At 40.5% G+C, this 21,216-nt stretch overlaps 3 protein-coding genes across 4 annotated transcripts in view; 1 reads left to right on the top strand and 2 right to left on the bottom strand.

Annotated features, from left to right (window-relative positions):
* The window catches only part of LOC119014574 (major histocompatibility complex class I-related gene protein-like), a 47,425-nt gene extending 43,508 nt beyond the window's left edge, over positions 1-3,917 (bottom strand). The window contains exons 1-2 of one of the 2 annotated variants that reach the window (XM_037089880.1): positions 3,900-3,917; positions 1,120-1,230 (exon numbers count right to left, since the gene is read on the bottom strand). In XM_037089880.1, the coding sequence (XP_036945775.1) occupies positions 1,120-1,168 (49 nt within the window). In that variant the 5' untranslated portion in view covers positions 1,169-1,230; positions 3,900-3,917. Of the gene's footprint in view, positions 1-1,119; positions 1,231-3,899 lie in introns of those variants that run through there. The other variant, XM_037089904.1, reaches the window with a different exon arrangement.
* Positions 3,918-4,510: 593 nt separating this feature from the next.
* Positions 4,511-11,940, top strand: LOC119014469 (major histocompatibility complex class I-related gene protein-like). The gene is made up of 7 exons (XM_037089692.1): positions 4,511-4,780; positions 7,021-7,290; positions 8,312-8,590; positions 8,745-9,047; positions 10,350-10,451; positions 10,744-10,842; positions 11,288-11,940. Exons 1-6 carry the CDS (start codon positions 4,639-4,641, stop codon positions 10,830-10,832), a joined length of 1,185 nt encoding a protein of 394 aa, XP_036945587.1. The 5' UTR covers positions 4,511-4,638; the 3' UTR covers positions 10,833-10,842; positions 11,288-11,940.
* A 3,618-nt stretch (positions 11,941-15,558) lies between these two features.
* Positions 15,559-19,559, bottom strand: LOC119014619 (major histocompatibility complex class I-related gene protein-like). Its single transcript, XM_037089967.1, has 5 exons — positions 19,475-19,559; positions 17,781-17,894; positions 17,223-17,483; positions 16,712-16,990; positions 15,559-15,887 (listed from the first exon to the last, which is right to left on the bottom strand). The coding sequence occupies exons 2-5, from the start codon at positions 17,827-17,829 to the stop codon at positions 15,559-15,561; spliced, it is 918 nt and encodes a 305-aa protein (XP_036945862.1). The 5' UTR covers positions 17,830-17,894; positions 19,475-19,559.
* Between the last annotated feature and the right edge of the window lie 1,657 nt (positions 19,560-21,216).

Genomic DNA, 21,216 nt, shown 5'->3' with positions numbered 1-21,216 from the left:
CATTTCCGTCCCTCATGGAAGTATTGTTTGTAGTTTGCAGTTTTAGGCATGAAGAATGAGAGATCGACAGTGATAGGACGAGAGAGTGGGAGCCTGGCAGCGGCAGGTCTTCTCACAGGAAGTCAGTTGGGACGTGTCTGCAGCTGCCTCAAGGTAGTTATATTACATCTGGCTGTGATCAATAGCCAATCAGTGTCAAAACTAACAGAAAACAAACAGCTCACAGCTCTTCGTATCCGAAGCATCTTCTGAAGCTACAGTTTCTTAATCACTTCTATGATGGGACATGTCGTGCTATTCAGATTATATTTAATCTCTGGTTGAATTTACTAGCAAATAAATGAATCACAGCAAACAAATGACTGATTTCCTGGTTAAATGTCAGTCTGAGGTGGGCGTGTCCTCATGTGGACTGGCCTCAATAGAAGGCTGTGTGACGCATAAACACTGATTGATTTAAATATGAATCAATATACATGCATTGCCCTAAATGTGAAGAAAATACACATCATATGTTATCAAATAACGCTTTAACACTCTGAAGAACTGCATCCTTCAGTACTAATGAATTAAAAGTTAAAATGTTAAAAATAAATAATGTTTACTAAATATATTTTTCTCAGATGTATGAAGAGGCTGTTTGTGTGACTTCTTTTCATATATCAGACAGACAGCTGACAATTATTTTAGACAGTTCAGAGGGAATATTATCAATTCAACATCAACATATAAATAGACCTTAATACAATCAGGAAATAGTTCATATAACATTGACAGTATCATTCATGATTATGACTTCTGTCTGATGTTTGCTCTGTCATGTGGCATGTTAACACCTTCTCTGCTGGTTGGTTTTGTCTTCATCACTTTGTGCATTAAAGTGGTTAATGAACTGTGTTGTGCGCTATAGAGATGATGTGCTGCTCTTTCTGTGGGCGCAAATATGTTTTATTCTGAATCAGGATGTAACAGACAGGTTTTAGTTGTGTCAGCCTTTATAGACGGAGCTCTTTGTTGTATCATGTTGTACAGGCAATGTTTTGCTCTCATTGGCTTTGTGAAAAGAGTCGAGTGGACGGTGAAGTTTAAAGAGTTTAAAGGTTTAAAATATGATCTTACCTGGTGATGAAACGTGACAGAAGAGAAGCAACAACAATAACGTTCTCATCTTGATTTGATGAAGACGAGTGAGTGAAGGACCGAGCTGGATCAGCTTCCTGTTAATTTATCCTGGCAGAGGGAAGAGAGCGAGTTTCTGTACTGAGAATAAAAATAAGCCAAACCCCCTCCAGCGCATCGACTCCTCATCAACACCCCTCACATATCTTATTATCTTATCAGAGCCGATCACACAACCCGGGAATCAGAATTTCAAGCCAACTCAGAGTTTAGCTTAGTTTTTCATTTAACTATGGCGATATCAGACCAGGTGAGAGTCAGAGATTGGATCCCACTGAAAAAGTTTGTGTAGTCTGAGCTTGTCTGTGAGTTCAAGCGTGACCCTTGGTGAGACTTGCATTCATGCTGCTCCCTTTTAAAAGTGAATTATCTATGAATCACCCTCATGAATGAACCATACATCAATAATTGCCTAATTTTACGCAATAACTATGATGGTAAAGACACAGACAAACATTATTTTTGAGACTCCTCAGTTTCACACTAATCATGTTGAAGAGAAGCTCGTGTCAGGTGAAGCTCCTCCACAGGTCACACCTGAGTTTTGTGGTTAAACTGTGTGATGGTAGAATCAGCTGGATTGAGACACTTATTGGTGAATGATTATAAAGACCATCTAATAATCTCTGCATGAGTTCTAATGATATTTTATTCATTCTCACGGGTCTCTTAAATATCCATTTACTGTAATATATATGTCAAAGTCATTCCTGGATAGTTGGGGAGTAAGAATAGTTATAGTTGACCTCAAACGACTGGGCACAAGTGTTACACCCTGTTCAACATCATTACATTCCAGTTGTTTTTATTCAATGAGCCAGTCCAGGTCAGAAGGACTCTGTCTATAGAATTATAGTGCAATTACCATGTAGATGTTAGTGAAAGATGAGCACCAAACAGTCAGGAATCATACAAAAAGGGGTGATATTGATTATTTAGAGTATTATTACGGTAACATTCAATAATGTTCTCTCAGGTTTCCTCTGTGGTCAGATCATTTCTGTTATTGTTGCTCGTACATTTCATCTGTGTTAACTGTCAGCTCAGAGCTTCTGACAGTATCAGCCTCACAATGTTGCATTTAAAAAAAATCTAAAATTAAAAAAAAAAAGTCTTTTTTAACTAAATCTATGTGCTACCAAATTTTCTGACTTGTTTTTGCATTGTTGATATATGCTTAGTTGATTTGTACACATGCAGGACATTTACAACTTGCAAACGCTGGCCCGGTGAATAGAACATCTTTCCATACATACATAATTCAGTGTACAACTTTCATGAAGAAACGCTTCTGATGTTCACATTTGTTTATTTGCTGTTGGTATTCAAATAGTATCCAGATATGGTGATTATTGGCACTCTTCACATGGCGAGGGTTAGGGTCTCAATTCTTTAAAAAGTCTGTAAATGAGGTGAAAATACAGATTTCAGGACAAATAATATTGTACCAAAATCTGTTTCTGTTTCAAATAAAAACATTTAGATTTAAACTTTAGAATGGAGTGTCCTTTGATGTCCTTTGATGTCCTTTGATGTTCTGAAATGTTCCAGAATGTTCCAACACTAAGCAGTACTCGGTGGTTATAGCTGTGAACATTTTACATGACTATTTCTAACAAACTCAGAGACGTGAGGAGCCACGAGAGCAACAAGCAGCTGAGTCAAGCTGATGGCTCAACCCAGTGGTTCTCAATTATTTTCTGTTAGGCCCCCCTTAGGAAGAAGAAAATGTTGCAGGCCCCCCCGCCACGATTACAATTAGTATCATTTGTCCAAAACTTGTTATATGTACAGAGAAAAGGAAAAAAAGACATATAGATCAACTTGCAACAAGGAATAACTTTATTAACATTGTTTCTTAGTCTCTTACAGGATAGTTTTTAGTTTTGCAGCACTTGCATCATCCAGCATGACAGCCAGTATCAGCTCCGCTGCGATGGTGTGGGGTTTCTTGCACTGAGCAATTTGGTGCGCTACCTTATATGATGCTAACAGTGCTCGCTGGTTAACTGACGTAGCAGTCAAAAAACGGGATGATTGCTGGCAATATTCGGCGTGTTTTCTCTGAAAAAACTCAAGCGGTTTGTCGGCATGATTGGGATGTACTGTGTTTAAGTGACGCCTTAATTTATTCGGCTTCATGCTGTCCGCTGCCAACATTTTAAGACACAATAAACACACCGGTCTTTCCTCGTCCCCGACCGTAGTTTACAGTGAAGCCCAGCGCTACATACGTGTTGTCATATTTCCTTGTCTTGGGTTTTGAGTGACTTTCCTTTGTCTCATTATCTTCCTCTCTTACGGCCTTTCTTTTCATCCCTGTCAAATATTTTTCCATGTTCCCTCAGTTTGTTTACATCTCTTACCGCCGCCCACTATTTGAGAAGGACTGGCTCAACCCAACATGTGTTTACAGCTCAAGAGCACGTTCAGCTGCTGAGACGGACTGATTCACCTCTATGACTCAGACAACTAGGAGACTGCAGAGCTCAAAGCTGAAAAAAATAAAATAAATTAATATACAACTGATTTTTTTGTTGACTTTGTGTGTTTAATCTGTTGAAACAAGTTGAAGGAGCCTCTGGACTGAATTTGGTTGCTGTGATTCCAACACAAAATGCTGTTTCTGCTGCTCCACTGGAAGTGAGACTAAACTCGGAGGAGAGAGTGGAGTGGACTGTGAAGTTTAAAGAGTTTAAAGGTTTAAAATATGATCTTACCTGCTGATGAAACGTGACAGAAGAGAAGCAACAACAATAACAATAACATTCTCATCTTGATTTGATGAAGACGAGTGAGTGGAGGACCGAGCTGGATCAGCTGTTCACTGCTGTTTATCCTGGCAGAGGGAGGAGAGAGAGTTTCTGTCCTGACTGGCGATGAGCGTCAGCGGGCCAGGCCCGCCCATCCAGGAATTTAACCACCCCAGCAGAAATCAGCAATATTTTTACTATAATCATTTTCCCACTGATTTATCATTATCATTATTGTTATTGGATTTACTTAACTGAAATATGTATTTTGTATTCAACCATTTTGCAACATTAGTGATTTTGCTGTAGGATGAAAGACTGACTCCCTTTCCTATGACAATATGGTTGAAGTCTTCCCTCTGCTGGTGATCTGACAGACAACAGTAACTTAACATGACTCCAGAAACAGCTGAAATATATTATATTATGTCTATGCTATAAATGTGTTGCTGTTGTTAACATTTGTATGGTTGATGATAGCATATTTTACTATGTTTTGAAAGGTCTTTAAACGCCTCAGGGTTGTGTCGTTGGGGATTAACCTGTCGGATTAGAGGGGCGGGACTAGAGGGAAAGCCCGGGAAATGATGAGAGAAAGAGCTGCAGAGAGAAGCTGAGAGACTTTAAGTCTGAGCAAACTTTTAAAAAACACTTTATGGAAAAGTATTAAATACCGTTATCAACCGGAAGTTTGTGCGAGTGTTGGATGTTAACATGGAGGACGGAGGAGTCGGTGACGGACCGAGCCTCGGAACAGAACCGAGCCTCTGGACGGGTCTCTGGTCACGTCGCTGCCTCTCGGAAGAGGTTTTGGAAAAAAACTGCTGGATCTCTTTTCCGTGGTTCGGGTGAGTATCCTGACCTGCAGGTTCAACGGTTATTTCTATATGACTCACGCATGCGCACCATCACTGGTACCAACTGAAACAGTACAAAAACCCGGAGTATTACTATTGTGAAGGTTTCTAATGTGAGTGTATTTCTGTTATGAGGTGATTCAAAACAAAGGAGAAACATATGAGCCACAAGGTTTAGACATTAAAACTGTTTATTATTGCTAAGTCCTTGTTTGAAGGTGTTTTACATGCTGATGAGGTTTATATTGAATAAGAGCTAAAGTTACAGTTAAAGTAAACTGCATGAGAAGATTAATGTTCAATAACAATGTACTTGAAATTAATAAACTAACCAGGCCTCTCTGCAGTTTAGCCAGAGTCATTTTCAATGTGTGTTAATTATTCAGTTCTTTATATGATTAAATGTGTTGCAACATCCAATATTTCTTATACGTTTTACAGAAAAGCTTTTCTACCAGCCAATTTCCATTCTGACCTCGCTTAGTTGATTCTGTTGACCTCTTGCTACAACTGAAGGGTGGAGTAATAAAGACAAAGTTCAGACACACGTGTACATTAAATGTGTTAAGTTTTCCTTCATGGAGTCGAATTGAAATGAAATAATGTTTAACACCTCAATCTATATCTATACACACCTCCATATCTGTAACTACATTATTTGAGTATTATGAATTTTAGTTTAGTGTGAGTTTAGTAAAGACCAAAGAAGGAAAACCTGTTGAAGATCTTTTACTCCTGTCTAAACCTCTCATCCCCACCAGGGGGAGCTAAAGACACAGTGAGGGAAGGAAGGAGGCGTGTTATCCAAACAGAAAACACCTCCTGCCTTTATTCACACCATGAAGACTCAACTCAGCTGTTACGTAGATGAAGTTTACTTCTAATCAAAACATGAAGATCCTCATTTTCTTGGCTCTCTCGAGCCACTTTGCATTTTCAGGTAAGATAACTTTCCTTGAATTACTTCCTGAAAGCAGTTTATGAAACACAGAACAGTTCAGCAGTAAACTTGTGACCTGAAGATGGAGGCTGACTGTCTTCATATTTCAGATCAACCAGTCTGTCCAGCTCAGGATTCAGTTAATATGAAAATGAACTTGTCACTCTGGGCGATATTTAAGTGTGGGGTGAAGCATAGGAGACAGATGACTTCAGACATCATACCAACATTTTACTTCAGTTTCAATATCTGTATATGTAGAATACGTCACAGACAGAAAGACACTCTCTTTTTTTTTTACTTTCACTTTGTCTCTGTCACTCCCTCTTTTTCTCCCTCCTGCTTCGTTGCTCTTTCAGCGTGGTAAAAACAAATTACATCATCATATGTTTCCAGAATTATATAGAAAGTCAAACTCCATGTAAACAGACGGGGCAGGCAGGAGCAACACAGCTACCACACAGTTCACAGGCTTCCAGTGTGTCCATCCTGTTAGGTAGTTCAGGTAGATGTGCACTGACATTGTTGTTACACAGAGTTGTTCCTTGAAGAACAACTTCCTCATGATGAGGCAGTTACAGAAGATGGTCAACTTTATTGCCCTGTCACAGGATCAGAACGACTGTCATGAACAGTAGAAGACTGAAAAACAACAGTCATTGAGAGAAACATTTAACAAATGTCCTCAAAACACATTAATGCTAGAACTGGATAACAAAATGAAGTATCACAGTATATTTAACTAAATAACTTGATATCAATATTGCACACAAATACAAAATAAACACAATGAGATTTCTGATCAGTAATCATCAGTAATGTGGATATAATGACGACGTGGTTGAACACAAGCATCTGGTCAGTTCAGAAAAAGGCATCAAGTAATGTCGCATTAAAACCAGGAAAAGACAACACTTACATTGTGATATAACAATATTTACAAGCTAAGATGACATATATTCTCTTATGATAGTAACAGTATGAAATCTATATATTGGAGCCATGAAGGATGCTCACGTTCATATTAGAAGGGGGACCTGATAGTTAAAGTACTTTGAGTGTAACTTCTCTTTAAAGTCTGTCCAAACACCAAAATGCTTCTCAGTGGTTGGTGGGCCGTACTGTAACCCTGTAATGATGGACTAGGTAACAGATGAGTTAGATAAGAAGATTCATGCTGTAGATGGCAGGCCATAACCTAAAGTGTTACCATGACATCATATTTATGATGAGTGTGATGATGATGATTTATGTATTTATACTGAATGTATGAACCTCTTCTGTCCTGCAGTGAAACACTCCCTGAAGTTTATCACCACTGTATCTTCTGGACTCCCAGACTTCCCGGAGTACTTTGCAGCTGCAGTGGTTGATGAAAATCTGGTGGGCTCCTGTGACGGCAGCAAAAAGAAAATTGATCCAAAACAGGACTGGGTGGAAAAAGTATTGGAAGATGATCCGAACCACTTTGAGTATTACAGTGCAACATGTTTTGAGGAGGTGCCAACTTTGTTCAAAGCCACAATCAATAGTTTGAAACAGCGCTTCAACCACAGTGGAGGTACAGTATGTACTATGTTATATTTCAACTTTTACTTAATTAACTTTTCTTTATAATTAGAAAATAATTTAGTAGGATTTGTATTAGAAATATTTGGAATTGATTTGATCAGCCTTCCTGGGCTGAAAGAAAGTTTCCATCATGCACAGTGAAAAAGACTGAATACTTTATTGACTAATAATGCTTCAGGGGATGACTGGACCACAGAACATCTGACTGGTGTGAACATTTAAACACAAGGATCCAAAAACCTTTAAATCATCAATCAGACGGATGGATGATTTCTGTACAACAGTAAATATAAATCAGTATATTTACATACATGCCAAAACTGAGTAACACAAAAACTGAATGAGAGCAAAGGTAGCTTTCATTATTAATGCATCCATGAAGGATGAGTCTTCTGTAATCCTTCACTGTGATTCTGTTATTCAAAACAAAAAGTAAATACAGAACAACAATACACAATGACTGTAAATCTAAATATACTCCATGAGCCATATTTACAGGGTTAAACTTCTCACAGGAGAGGAAGTAGGAATCAAACAACTCCAAATGTTACACCACAGTCTGGTGTGAAGGCAGATACACATTATAAATACTGGCTGCATTTAAACATCAATTAAAAGATAAACAATACATCATCTGGACGCATGTACACATAACTTTAAGGATACAATACCAGCGTATCAGGAACAAATTGGCAAAATAAGTTCAAACAATCTAACATGTGGCAGCTTGGTCTCACACAGAGACACATACAGGACACACCCAGCATATATGTCCTCCTCTTACTAAACTACTTCCTGCACACAGGTAGGTGAATCTCTTCACCAGTCAAAGCCTCACAGAATATAACTATTATAGTTCAAACTAGACAAAACTGTTTTTGTGTTAGTCCCCGCTTTAATCGTTTGGCTAACCCTAACCCTAACCAGTGACGCTGCATCACTGTACATTGTTGGCATGTTAAACCTTAAAGTGATGATGTGAGGTGTTTATTTCTCTGTCTCTGTCTCAGGTGTTCACATTTTACAGAGGATGAGTGGCTGTGAGTGGGATGATGAGACTGGAGAGGTTGTTGGTTTTAATCATTTTGGTTATGATGGAGAAGATTTCATATCAATTGACCTGAAGAGAGAGATATGGATCGCTCCAAAACAACAGGCTTTCACCACCAAACTGAAATGGGATGCTGACAAAGCTAGAATGAAATATAATCAGAATTACCTCACAGTGATTTTCCCTGAGTGGCTGAAGAAGTATTTGGCCTATGGGAGGAGCTCTCTGCTGAGAACAGGTAGAATCACCTGACCTGATGTAGTTTAATGGACACAATCATGTTCATACAGTCTGCTCAGACTGAACTGCTGTTGTGTTTTCACTCCAGTCAGTCTGACATTACATTGTTGTCTCTGTTAAAACTAGAAATAGTTTCATTGATCTCTCTCCAGAGCTTCCCTCAGTGTCTCTCCTCCAGAAGACTCCCTCCTCTCCAGTCAGCTGCCTCGCTACAGGTTTCTACCCTCACAGAGCCTCACTCGTCTGGAGGAAAGATGGAGAGGAGCTTCATGAGGAGGTGGACCACGGAGAGATCCTCCCCAACCACGATGGAACCTTCCAGATGAGTGTTCACCTGAACCTTTCATCAGTCACACCTGAAGACTGGACCAGGTACGACTGTGTGTTTCAGCTCTCTGGTGTGAAGGAGGGAATCATCACCAGACTGGAGAAAGATCGGATCAGAACCAACTGGGGTAAGAGTGAGATCAGAGGGTGCTGAAGGGGAGTGCATGGGAACTACAACAAAAACAGGAATAATAAACTATAGCCTCAGTTTGGCTTTCTTGTTAGTTTACACACTGCCTGGCCAAAGAAAATGGTCACACACTGTAATATTTTGTTGGACCACCTTTAGCTTTGATTACAGCACGCATTTGCTGTGGCACTGTTTCGATAAACTTCTACAATGTCACAAGATTTATTTCCATCCAGTGTTGCATTCATTTTTCACCATGACCAATGGTCCAACTCTCCCTGATGATGGGAGAGTTGGACCACAAAGCCTTCTGCAGCACATCCCAAAGATTCTCAGTGGGGTTCAGGTCTGGACTCTGTGGTGGCCAATCCATGTGTGAAAATGATGTCTCATGCTCCCTGAACTCTTTCACAATTTGAGCCTGATGAATCCTGGCATTGTTATCTTGGAATATGCCCGTGCCAACAGCAAAGAAAAAATAATCCACTGATGGAATAACCTGGTCATTCAGTATATTCAGGTAGTCAGCTGACCTCATTCTTTGGGCACAATCTTTATGCTCCCCTGCAAATAGAAGCCTTTTTTTACGATTAGCCTCACTGCTTAGTGGTTTTCTTAAGGCTACGCAGCTGCTCAGTCCCAGTCCCCTGAGTTCCCTTCACATTGTGTGCGTGGAAACACTTTTACTTTCACTATTAAACATAGTCCTGAGTTCTACTGTTGTTTTTCTATGATTTGATTTCACCAAACGTTTAAGCGATCACCAATCACAATCAATCAGGATTTTTTTTCGACCACATTTCTTCCTTGAAGACGATGGTTCCCCACTATCCTTCCAGTTTTTAATAATGCATTGGGCAGCTCTTAACCCAATTTTAGTAGTTCCTGCGATCTCCTTAGATGTTTTCTCTGCTTGAGGCATGCCAGTGATTTGACCCTTCTCAAACAGACTGACGTCTTTGTGTCTTTTGACATGGTTGTGTAAGAAATGAAAAGCTACTCATTGCATCAGTTGGGGTTAAATAATTTGGTGCCAGCTGAAAGATAATCACCCATGCAGTAATTATCTAATAGGAGGCTCTAACCTATTTGCTCAGCTAATTCCAGGTGGCAACTTTTTTTTGGCCACTTAGTGTATTACCTCAAAGATTTTCTTTGAAACGATAGATAGATAGATAGATAGATAGATAGATAGATAGATAGATAGATAGATAGATAGATAGATAGATAGATAGATTTACATCTGTTCTAAGTGCACATGTTGTCTTCTTTTTTCTTTCTTTTCTTTTCTGCTGAACAGAGGAGCCCAGTGAACACACCATCCTGATTATTGTCATGGTGGTTCTTATTGCTGTCGTCCTGATCGCTGTTATTGGATTTATTGTTTCCAAGAAGAAGAAAGGTGAGTAACATTTAATGGCACCAACGTCTGCAGCAGCTAACAGCAGCAGTGGAAGGCTCAGAGTACATAAATCTGGTTTATTTGTCAGAGAGGGAAAATGAGATCCAGTGGGGAAAATAAGACAAAAGATGTTTTGACATTTTAAAGTGTGACAAGTGAAATGATTCGTCTTTTCTTATTATTTCATCTCCCTCCACGTAAATCCTTCTTATTTTTACTCTATAATCTCTGATCTGATCGCACTGCAGATTAAGAAGCTTCTTTTTACTTTATACTTATTTTCATGTGGCAGCTCAGTCCAGTACTTCCTCTACCGGTGAACGTGGCTCTGAAGAAGAAAAGAAAGGGATGAAAGAGGACGAAGCAGGAACCAGCAACTAACTATATACAGGTACATTATTAGATGTTACTGTGTGACTATGAAGTAAAAAGACTCAGTTCATCATCTGTATGATCAGGTTGGACCACTTGTTTTGTGTTATTTATTGTTGTGTTACAAGTAATAGAATGAGTGGCAGGTATGTTTGATAACACACCACATATGTATTTCTGTATGTCGAGGTTGATCTATTGATTGTGGATTCAGTGAATCCAACAATAGTCGTGCTCGGGTCAGACAGTCAAAGTGAGGTCTGTTGTGTGTTTCAAACAAACTGATGCACAAATGAGCAGATTGTGTTTGTTTTTAATTAGCAGTTTGATGAAGGACAAACATGTTGCATCATTTCTAAGTTGGTTCATCAGATTCCCAGTTTAGTTTCCTGTCCAGCCCTGCTGACAGCTGAGATGGTTCTGTGCAGGAAAAGAGAACTAACAGAATGTTTCTGACCTTCCAGCTGCCGTCAACAGACTGAATCCAGAAACACGACTGACAAACACACCGTCCTGCTCACAGAGACGTCATGAGGAACAACAGATACAACGACAAGAAAACTAAAGTATTCACTCCTCTGCAGCTGCTTTAATTCAGTTTAAAGCACATTTAATTTTCTGGTGTTCAAATCATAAATAACAAAAAACAAAACAAACGTTGACTCAGAATAATCCAAATACTTTGTTACTGGTGTTTTGGTAACTTCTTAATATAAAAATGATGTATTGTATATTTATTGAATCTGTGACAGCAGCTTGTGTTGAAATCACACACAAGTATGTTAAACCTGGTTTATGATGAGGACAAATCATTTCTATGCAATATCTTTTTTTAAGATTTACAATATTTTAAGTTACTTCATGGTGTCTTTTTTCTTCAAACTCTCAGTGCATCAGTACAATATTCTTTTAAATTTGGCTACAGAAACATCAGAATTGGAAAATTATTATTTTGATTAACTGCAAGAAGCTGAAAGCAAATTTACATTTTCTGTTTCTTCTGTGTTGAATTTCTGTAAATACTGAATGCATGTAAAGTCTGATTCACTTACACTCCTTCATTTCTTTTGTACTGATGTTTATTTTTTTTTAATAAAAAGCTCTTTATGTAAATACATGTGAATCCTCTCTGTGTCTGTAGTTACTGTGACATGAATTGGACCTGAGAACTTCCACATTAATGTCACACTGCTGGTTTGATACATAAGGATCTAAACGGATCCTCTGACTTCAACTGAACCAAAGCAGACAGAAACACCACAGAGCACATATACTCTACAAAGGTTTCAGTTTGGACAGAACCAGTCAAACCTGGATTCCTTAAAGTACCCAGTGTGTGTGAGGTATTTATTTTATCCACTTGAAAGCGAATCATTCTACACAATACAAGTGTCACAGCCCCGTTTCTAATACTGTGTATAACCACTAAACAGCTGTTAGATGGCAGCAAAGACATGTATGAAATAGAGGCTGAGAGTTTCACAGCTGCCCGACCCAAAGCTCTGGTATCTGATGACCTGGGAATGAGACTCAACAATCAGCTATGTTTCTCCAGAACCACGTGCTGCATGTTTGAAGTGGGCAGAGCTCTAATGGGGGAAATAACATGTGACATCACATATTTCCATGCACCAATCTACCTATATTGATTATTTAGAGTATTAATTAACATTAAAGTCTGTGTAAAGCAAATTCAGCCATTTTCCTCCAAACACATTAAAAAGGTCATAAATGTATTTCCTTAAAACATGTAAAAAGCCATTCAACCATTTAGAATTTAATTTTGGAGCTCGGCTCACAAACTGTGTTTCATGATTCCTGTGTTCAGGATTTAATGGGTCAGAAATCATGGCCGTGTTACATAACGCGGTCAGAAGGCTCCTTTAACAGAGATACTGGCTCGCTGTTTAATCTCTAACTTCAGTGTTCATGCTAAACTAAGCTAACCTTGTCCGGGAGCTAACTCTGCTCAGAGTTCACATTGATATCAATCTCCTCATTCAAATCCTCTGTGAGAATACTGAATGTTCAGGTAATATATTGAAGTGTCGTCACACATGAGCATGTGGAACAAACTTGTTGAAATGTGAGGATTTTATTGAAAAGCACCTAAAAGAAACAGGCTACAGGTTTTGGGTTGCTTGGTTGCTGTAAATCATGTAATGTGCTGCTGCCAATCACACCATGTCGCTCTGCATCATCATTGATAGTTTAGCCGTCTCATTTGAAGTCTTCCAGATTGTTTGTGTAAATCACCATCTTCAGTTTCCCAGAGAGCTGAGAGCTGTTGTCAGGAGCTGTAAGGACAAACACACTGTTAGTCCACTTATCCTGCATTGACACGCCTTTAAGAAACAACTACAACCTGCTGACATTTGCAGCCTGCAGCAGCTTAAACAGCAGCAGTGATGTAACCTGTCTTTGATGATGTCATCTTTATGATTACAAATAAGTTAAATTCATTTTCTCTGAAGGGGATTTAATTTTTTTTTAGGACTGGATTATTAGGACTCCTCCACTGAACCGCCACCTTATCATGGTGGAGGGGTTTGAGTACCCGAATGATCCTAGGAGCTATGTTGTCTGGGGCTTAAGGCAAGGCAAACAGGTCCTAGGTGACGGGTCAGACTAAGAGCGGTTCCAACGCCCCCGATGATAAGAAGAATAACAAGGACGTTCACGTCGCCGTCACGTCGGAATGGCGTTACCGGGGCCCCACCCTGGAGCCAGGCCTGGGGTTGGGGTTCGCAGGCGAGCGCCTGGTGGCCGGGTCTTAGCCCATGGGACCTGGCCAGGCTCAGCCCAAAAGAGCGACGTGGGCCCACCCTCCAGTAGGTTCACCACCCGCAGGAGGGTTCAGAAGGGGGTGGTGCTTAGTGATTTGTCCTCTTTGACCAGATCCCGAGGGAGGCTGGGGACATTGAGTCCGAATGGACCATGTTCTCCACTTCCATTGTTGATGCAGCAGTTCGGAGCTGTGGCCGTAAGGTCTCTGGTGCCTGTCGTGGTGGCAATCCCCGAACCCGGAAGTAAGGGATGCTGTCAAGCTGAAGAAGGAGTCCTATCAAGCATGGCTGGCTCGGGGGACTCCTGAGGCAGCTGACAGGTACCGGCAGGCCAAGCGTGCTGCGGCACAGTTGGTCGCGGAAGCAAAAACTCAGGTCTGGGAAAAGTTCGGGGAGGCCATGGAGGAGGACTACCGGTCAGCCTCGAGGAAATTCTGGCAAACCATCCAGCGCCTCAGGAGGGGGAAGCAGGTCTCCACCAACACTGTTTACAGTGGGGGTGGGGAGCTGTTGACCTCAACTGGGGATATCGCTGGGTGGTGGAAGGAATACTTCGAGGATCTCCTCAATCCCACTGACACACCTTCCATAGAGGAAGCAGGGGCTGGGGACTTGGAGGTGGATTCATTCATTCATCAGCCGGGCCGAAGTCACTGAGGTAGTTGGGAAGCTCCTCGGTGGCAAAGCACCGGGGGTGGATGAGATCCGCCCTGAGTATCTCAAGTCTCTGGATGTGGTGAGGCTGTCTTGGCTGACACGTCTCTGCAGCATCGCGTGGCAGTCGGGGACAGTGCGGATTCAGGAGGAACAATGCGGTTTTCACCCTGTTCGTGGAACACTGCCCAGAGCGTGCAAGAATGTGCTGAGTGGCAGAAGTGTGATGAGGAAGTGGGCATAGGCCCGGAAAGCAACCGCTGATGAGGATGTGGTAAAGTTTCTATGGAATTCAGTGACAATCCTAGTCAGCATGGCAGTTGAGAAATTATGTCCAAAAGGAACAAGCAGTCAAACAGGCCAACAAGGAAATCTACAGGGCAAACAAAATTCCCTCCATCAGAAAAAACTGATATAATATCAGGGGTTGAGGGAAATGGAAGGTGGACCTAAAAGCAGACTCACAAGAGGCAGGATAAGGAGGAGCAAAAGGTGAGTTTTATTTAACAAACAGCTGAATGCATCAAACCAAGGGACCTGGTTATACAAACTAGGAAAAAGGGAAAAAGGTAAAGTAGCAAATGAAACAAAGAAAAACACAGAAATCAAAATCCAAAACCAGAGACACAAGCAGAAACACAAGGAACTCGAGAGAGACATCATACAAACACCAACAATGAACTGACAACAAGTATATGGGGAACCAAGGCTTAAGTACACAGACACACTGATTAGGGAACGAGGAACAGGTGGGGAGAGAGTAGGGAGGAGGACAAGTGAGATAATGAGGGGAAGACACAGAGGAGAGAGCATGAAGGAAACAATACTGACAGACAGAGGGAGACAAACATGCAAAACAAGACACAACACAAAGACATCAAATCATGAACCATGAGATTTGAAGAGAAACTGAAGAAGAGCTCTGACACCACTGCAAGATGGTCGGCAGTTTATTTTCGTATTACTCCTCTTCAGCATCTTCTCAGTAGTGACATTATCATGACTCACAGGCTCTGAGCCTTACAGAGTTTACTGGTGCTTCTAATTGTGAAATGATGATGCTGATGCTTGTTTCAATTTTTCAACTGAAACTTAAAGACTTAAATCAAAGTTCTGAAATCTTCTTTCTCACCTTTCATCTTTTTGTAAACGATGAATCCAGCAGCACCGATGAGAATAACAGCAAAAACAACCACTGCAGCAGTGACGAGGACGGTCATGTTACTGGGCTTCACTGTTGAACACAATAATAGTTTATTATTACTGTTTCTGTTGTAGTTCCCATGCACTCCCCTTCAGCACCCTCTGATCTCACTCTTACCCCAGTTGGTTCTGATCCGATCTTTCTCCAGTCTGGTGATGATTCCCTCCTTCACACCAGAGAGCTGAAACACACAGTCGTACCTGGTCCAGTCTTCAGGTGTGACTGATGAAAGGTTCAGGTCAACACTCATCTGGAAGGTTCCATCGTGGTTGGGGAGGATCTCTCCGTGGTCCACCTCCTCATGAAGCTCCTCTCCATCTTTCCTCCAGACGAGTGAGGCTCTGTGAGGGTAGAAACCTGTAGCGAGGCAGCTGACTGGAGAGGAGGGAGTCTTCTGGAGGAGAGACACTGAGGGAAGCTCTGGAGAGGAAAGAGAGAGAGATTAAAGAGGAGAGAGAGGAAAAGAAACAAGGTCAAAGAAAGATGAAGAAATTACATTTGGAATCAATAACAGAAGGTGTGAAAGTGTTTTCAAGCAACTGTTGAACAAATGTATTGGATGCATTTTGTTCCATAAGAAACATCTGCAAATCTGCACTATTTTGTTTTACAATACTATGTTTGTTGGCACATCACTGCTGCAAACTGTTGATCAGGTGAATAGTGTGAAACCAGCAGCATGATGTGAATCATGTCATGTGCTTGTGACAGTTTGTAATAGTGTCGGCCGACTAAATATTGATTTTTCAAAAGCAGGAGGACAGTGTTGATGGTGGCCAAGTAATGTGCTCCATGTATCCAGACCACAGTGTAATAATGACAGGGTACATAACAACACATCTGCTACACAGCCTCCACATGATGTGTATACAGACAGAGGAGGGAACTACACCACCACTAAAGACTCACTACAGTCAGAGAAGAACAATGTCTGTCTGTTCTGATGATTCACAGTCAGGTCGTCAATCACAGTGTCAATGTTCAGTGGAACTATTTCTATTGTGAAACACTGAAACTGTAAAATCACTTTCCTTAAACTAACTGTGACATCACAGTCTGAGCTCTGATGGTGAGTGATGTCACCCAAAGATGTCTGTGATTGGTCAGGACTAAAAACAAATGTAACCACTACAAAAAAGCTGATGTCAGACATGTTGGATTAATAATACAATGACAGTTCAGTCTGAGCAGCCTATATGAAGATCACTGTGTCTAATAAACTACATCAGGTCAGGTGATCCTACCTGTTCTCAGCAGAACGCTCCTCCCATATTTCACATAGGTCTCCAGCCGCTGTGGATAAATCTGAGTAAAAGCAGTCTTATAGTGTTCTCTCATAACTTTATCAGCGTCCCATATCGGTTTGGCGATGACAGCCTCAGGTCTTAGAGCGATCCATGTCAATGTATTCAAATCCAATTTCAAAAGGTCTTCTCCATCATAAGCAAACTGAGAGAAACCTTTGACCTCTTCAGTCTCATCATCCCACTCACAGCCACTCACTCTCTGTAAAACATGGACACCTGAGACAGAGACAGAGACTGTAATTAACACTGATTTATACATTGTTGTTTTAGACATGAATATTAGTTTGATCACGAATCAGATTATTATCAGCAGTTTGTGTTAAAATGAAAAATGATAAAATGATGTTAGAGTTTGAACTGACTGGTGTCTTGAGGCCCTGAGTCACTTTACAACTAAGATGCAGAACAGTAAAAAGTTAAACAGGCTGTAACATGTTACACACTGTACCTCCAGTTTGGTTGAAGAGACACATCAAACTGTGAGTCAAGGATTTGAAGAAGTTTGGAAAAAAATTGAAACATCTTTGTCTGTACCACTCCAACCGCTCAGGATACTTTATGAAGAATGATTTAACAATGTCCTTTACATCCAGTGTTCCGTTGTCACAGTACACAGTCATAATTTCATCAACTTCTACTGTCAGCACAACCTCTGGCAGGTTTGGGATTCCAGTTGATGCAGTAATGAAAAACTTAAGGGAGTGTAGCACTGCAGGACAAACAAAGGAGCTTATAAATAACACAAATCATAAATATGATGCTCAGTGGAAATATAAACATGATATGAAACAAACTGCAAAAGTTTTAAATGTAATGTGCAGAACAAACAGCCTCCATTCAGTATGAACACACACTCATCATCACCACTCAGAAATATGATGAAATCAGTATGAGTCAGTTAAAACAGTCTGATCAAGTTTAAGCAAAAGTTGAATTAATCTTGGTTTAAAAGAGTCGAGTGGATGGTGAAGTTTAAAGAGTTTAAAGGTTTAAAATATGATCTTACCTGGTGATGAAACGTGACAGAAGAGAAGCAACAACAGTAAAGTTTTCATCTTGATTTGATAAAGACGAGTGAGTGAAGGACCGAGCTGGATCAGCTGTTTCCTGTTATTTTACCCTGGCAAAGGGAGACGACAGAGTGAATAATACTGTTCATACTGCAATGTCCTTACCTTAAAACAGACCCGATCACAGAACCCAGTAAACTCTCTCACTTTCTTCCTTTTTCACATGACTACAGTGATTTCAAACAAATATATCAAAACAGCTTTGAGTCAGAGATCTGCATCTGATGGTAAGACTTGCATTCAAATCAAATCAGATCAAATCAGTTTTATTTATATAGCCCAAAATCACAATCACATTGCCTCAATGGGTCAATGGGCTTTACAATTTGTACAGTGAACAACATCCTCTGTCCTTAGACCCTCGATTCGAGTGAGGAAAAACTTAACATGCTGATGGGAAAAAAAAACCTCTTTACGGGGTAAAAAAAAAAACCACACACAGAGGCGGGATCCCTCTTCCAGGACAGACAGAAATGCAATAGATGTCGCGTGTACAGAAAAGAGCAAAAAATCAGAGTTTCCTTGTTACATTAATAGAATGTCTGATACAAGTTATATGTAAATTCATGCCGGTATCTGCTGGTAACTGAATTAGCTATAAATCACCCTCATGAATGAGCCATACATCAATAACTGTCTAACTATGATGATAAAGACAAAGATAGAAATAGAAAATAGAAATGTATGCCAAAAAACAGCCTACTGTCAACATTTTAGAGACTCCTCAGCTCCTCCACAGGTCACAACTGGGCTTTGTGGTTAAACTGTGTGATGGTAGAATCAGCTGAATTGAGCCATTTTTTGGTGAATGATCCTAAAGACCATCTAATAATCTCTGCATGAGATCTAATGATATTGTATTCATTACCATGGGTCTCTTAAATATCCATTCAATGTAAAAAAAATATCATTCCAATGATACCAAGCACCATATTATAGAATATTGACAATATCCCTACCATGAGTGTAAACCAGATATACACCAGATTTCAAAAATAGAATTTATCTGAGGTGGTTTGTAACTTAATGAGCTGAAAAAAAAGTGATTTCACTACCACCCCTGCACTGCTATCATGATTTTTCTAGTACTGGGGGTGTATAACTTGGCAAAAATCACTATGAGACTTTGTCCCCCCGGATGATACCGATGGCCCAAATTTGGGGCCCTGACTCATGGACTATGATAATCATTAATTATTATTGATAGCCACTATTAACCCCAACATCAATATTAATGTTGCATGGAGCACAACAGTACAGCCTAAAAATATCTTGGCATTATTTTTTTAAGGCCTGTAGGTTCCTAAAGTCTGTCTCCCATGTTTCACCCCACACTGACAACATACAGCCTCCAGTAACACAGCACAGTGATACAGGACAACAGAATGTTCCTGACAACAGACTTGGATCTGTGCTTGTTCCAAAAGTTAAACATCAATCAAATTTATTTAGGAACTACAGAGGAACAACCTAATTCATTTTCATATTATCTGAACCCTGAGCTGGACAGACTGGTTGATCTGAAGTATAAAGACAGTCAGCCTCCAGCTTCAGGTCACTAGTTTACTGCTGAACTGTTCTGTGTTTCATAAACTGCTTTCAGGAAGTAATTCAAGGAAAGTTATCTTACCTGAAAATGCAAAGTGGCTCGAGAGAAGCAAGAGGATGAAGATATTCAAGTTCTGATGAGAAAAATATCTGATCCACATAACAGTGTAGTTGAGTCTTCATGGTGTAAATAAAGGCAGGAGGTGTTTTCTGTTTGGATAACACGCCTCCTTCCTTCCCTCACTGTGTCTTTAGCTCCCCCCAGTGGGGATGAGAGGTTTAGACAGGAGTAAAAGATCTTCAACAGGTTTTCCTACTTTGGTCTTTACTAAACTCAAAATAAACTGAAGTCCTTTTACTCAAATAATTTAGTTTCAGAGGTGCATATAGATATGGATAGAGATGTTTGTATTTGATGGCAATTCAACTTCATGAAGGACAACTTAACACATTTAATGTAGGGATGCACCGATCCATGTTCTTTCACTTTTGATCTGACCCTGATATCTGAATTTGGATATCTGCCGGTAATGATACAATAATCGGATACCAGAGCTCTGTTTGCTTTATATTACTGTTATCATCATTGTTGATTGTATATGAGGCTGAAATAAACTCCTCTCTACAGGCAAGTATGCTATGTATGCATGTATGTCCCAAAAGGCAACTTGAGGTCAGAAAAGGAAGTCAGAAAAACAGGAAACATGTTAACATGAAAAATCCCATCCTGGAAAAAAATATACAACTGTAAGGGTTTCAAATCGATTGTCAATATTTAATTAATTGCAAAAATGTCAAATATTTGAAATAAAAGAAAAGTGCAATAAGTGTAAACATCTTACACACACACTATCAGTAATACAGTGTGCATCTGAACAGCACAAATCAAGTACAGCAGGAGGTTTGGCACTGAAGGTGTCCTGGACTAAGCTTAACGCCAGAGCCTGCAACTATTCTTCAAAAGAAAACAATAAAAAGTAAATAACTCCTCAAAAAGTTAACACTGATGGAGTGATGTGGTGTTTAACAAATCTCACTTAAACATTGGCAGGTTCTTTTTGAGGAATATGAGCATTTCTGCTCTCTCTGCTGTCAGACGATTCCTCTTTTCATCCATGATATTGGATGCCGTGCTAAACAGTCTTTCGCTTCCCACACTGGCTGAAGGAGCGCTCAGGAACTTCACCACAACAGCAGCAAGGAGAGGAAAGCGAGCATGGTTGTTTGCCCAGTTCTGGAAAGGGCTGTCTTATGACGGCTGGGATTACGTCGGCTCCAGCGGTGGTCGCTGAGCTGATTGTCCTGGTTAACTCCTCGAAGGGCTCCAGTACCGTCACTGCTTTTTTTTCCAGCACACGTTGGCAGACAGTGTTGCCGGCAAGTTGTGGTCGGCAGCATCTGCACAGAGAGGTCGCTTCCCTTTGAACATCTTGAACAAGGCGAGCTGGGGTGGTCGTGGTTCCTGCACCTTGCATTTCATGCTGTAGGTCTTCCAAGAGAGACTGTGCGAGTTGTGAATGCTTGAAATGTGCTCTGATCTTCATGCTGTTTGCTAATGCATCACTAACGCTGCGTTGGGACATTAGCCCAGATTAGAAACTGCCATGTCTTCCGTTGCAGCCTTCATATTACTTGCATTGTACCATAAAATGACATGCACTTTTTTCAGAGGGATGTCCCAGTGATTTAACATCTCTGTAATGGAGGCTGCGATTGCAGCTCGGTTGTGTGAACCCCTGCACTTTTTTACCTGAAGCACCGCACTACAGAGGCCATGTGTATCTGAGTCAACCCGGCACTGTGAGGCTTATCAGCGACATCGGG

Source organism: Acanthopagrus latus, chromosome 3, assembly GCF_904848185.1.
Source record: "Acanthopagrus latus isolate v.2019 chromosome 3, fAcaLat1.1, whole genome shotgun sequence".
In the NCBI taxonomy this organism is placed as follows: Eukaryota; Metazoa; Chordata; class Actinopteri; order Spariformes; family Sparidae; genus Acanthopagrus; species Acanthopagrus latus.
The sequence above is the reverse complement of the archived record's forward strand: the minus strand, read 5'-3'. Positions and strand labels throughout refer to the sequence as shown.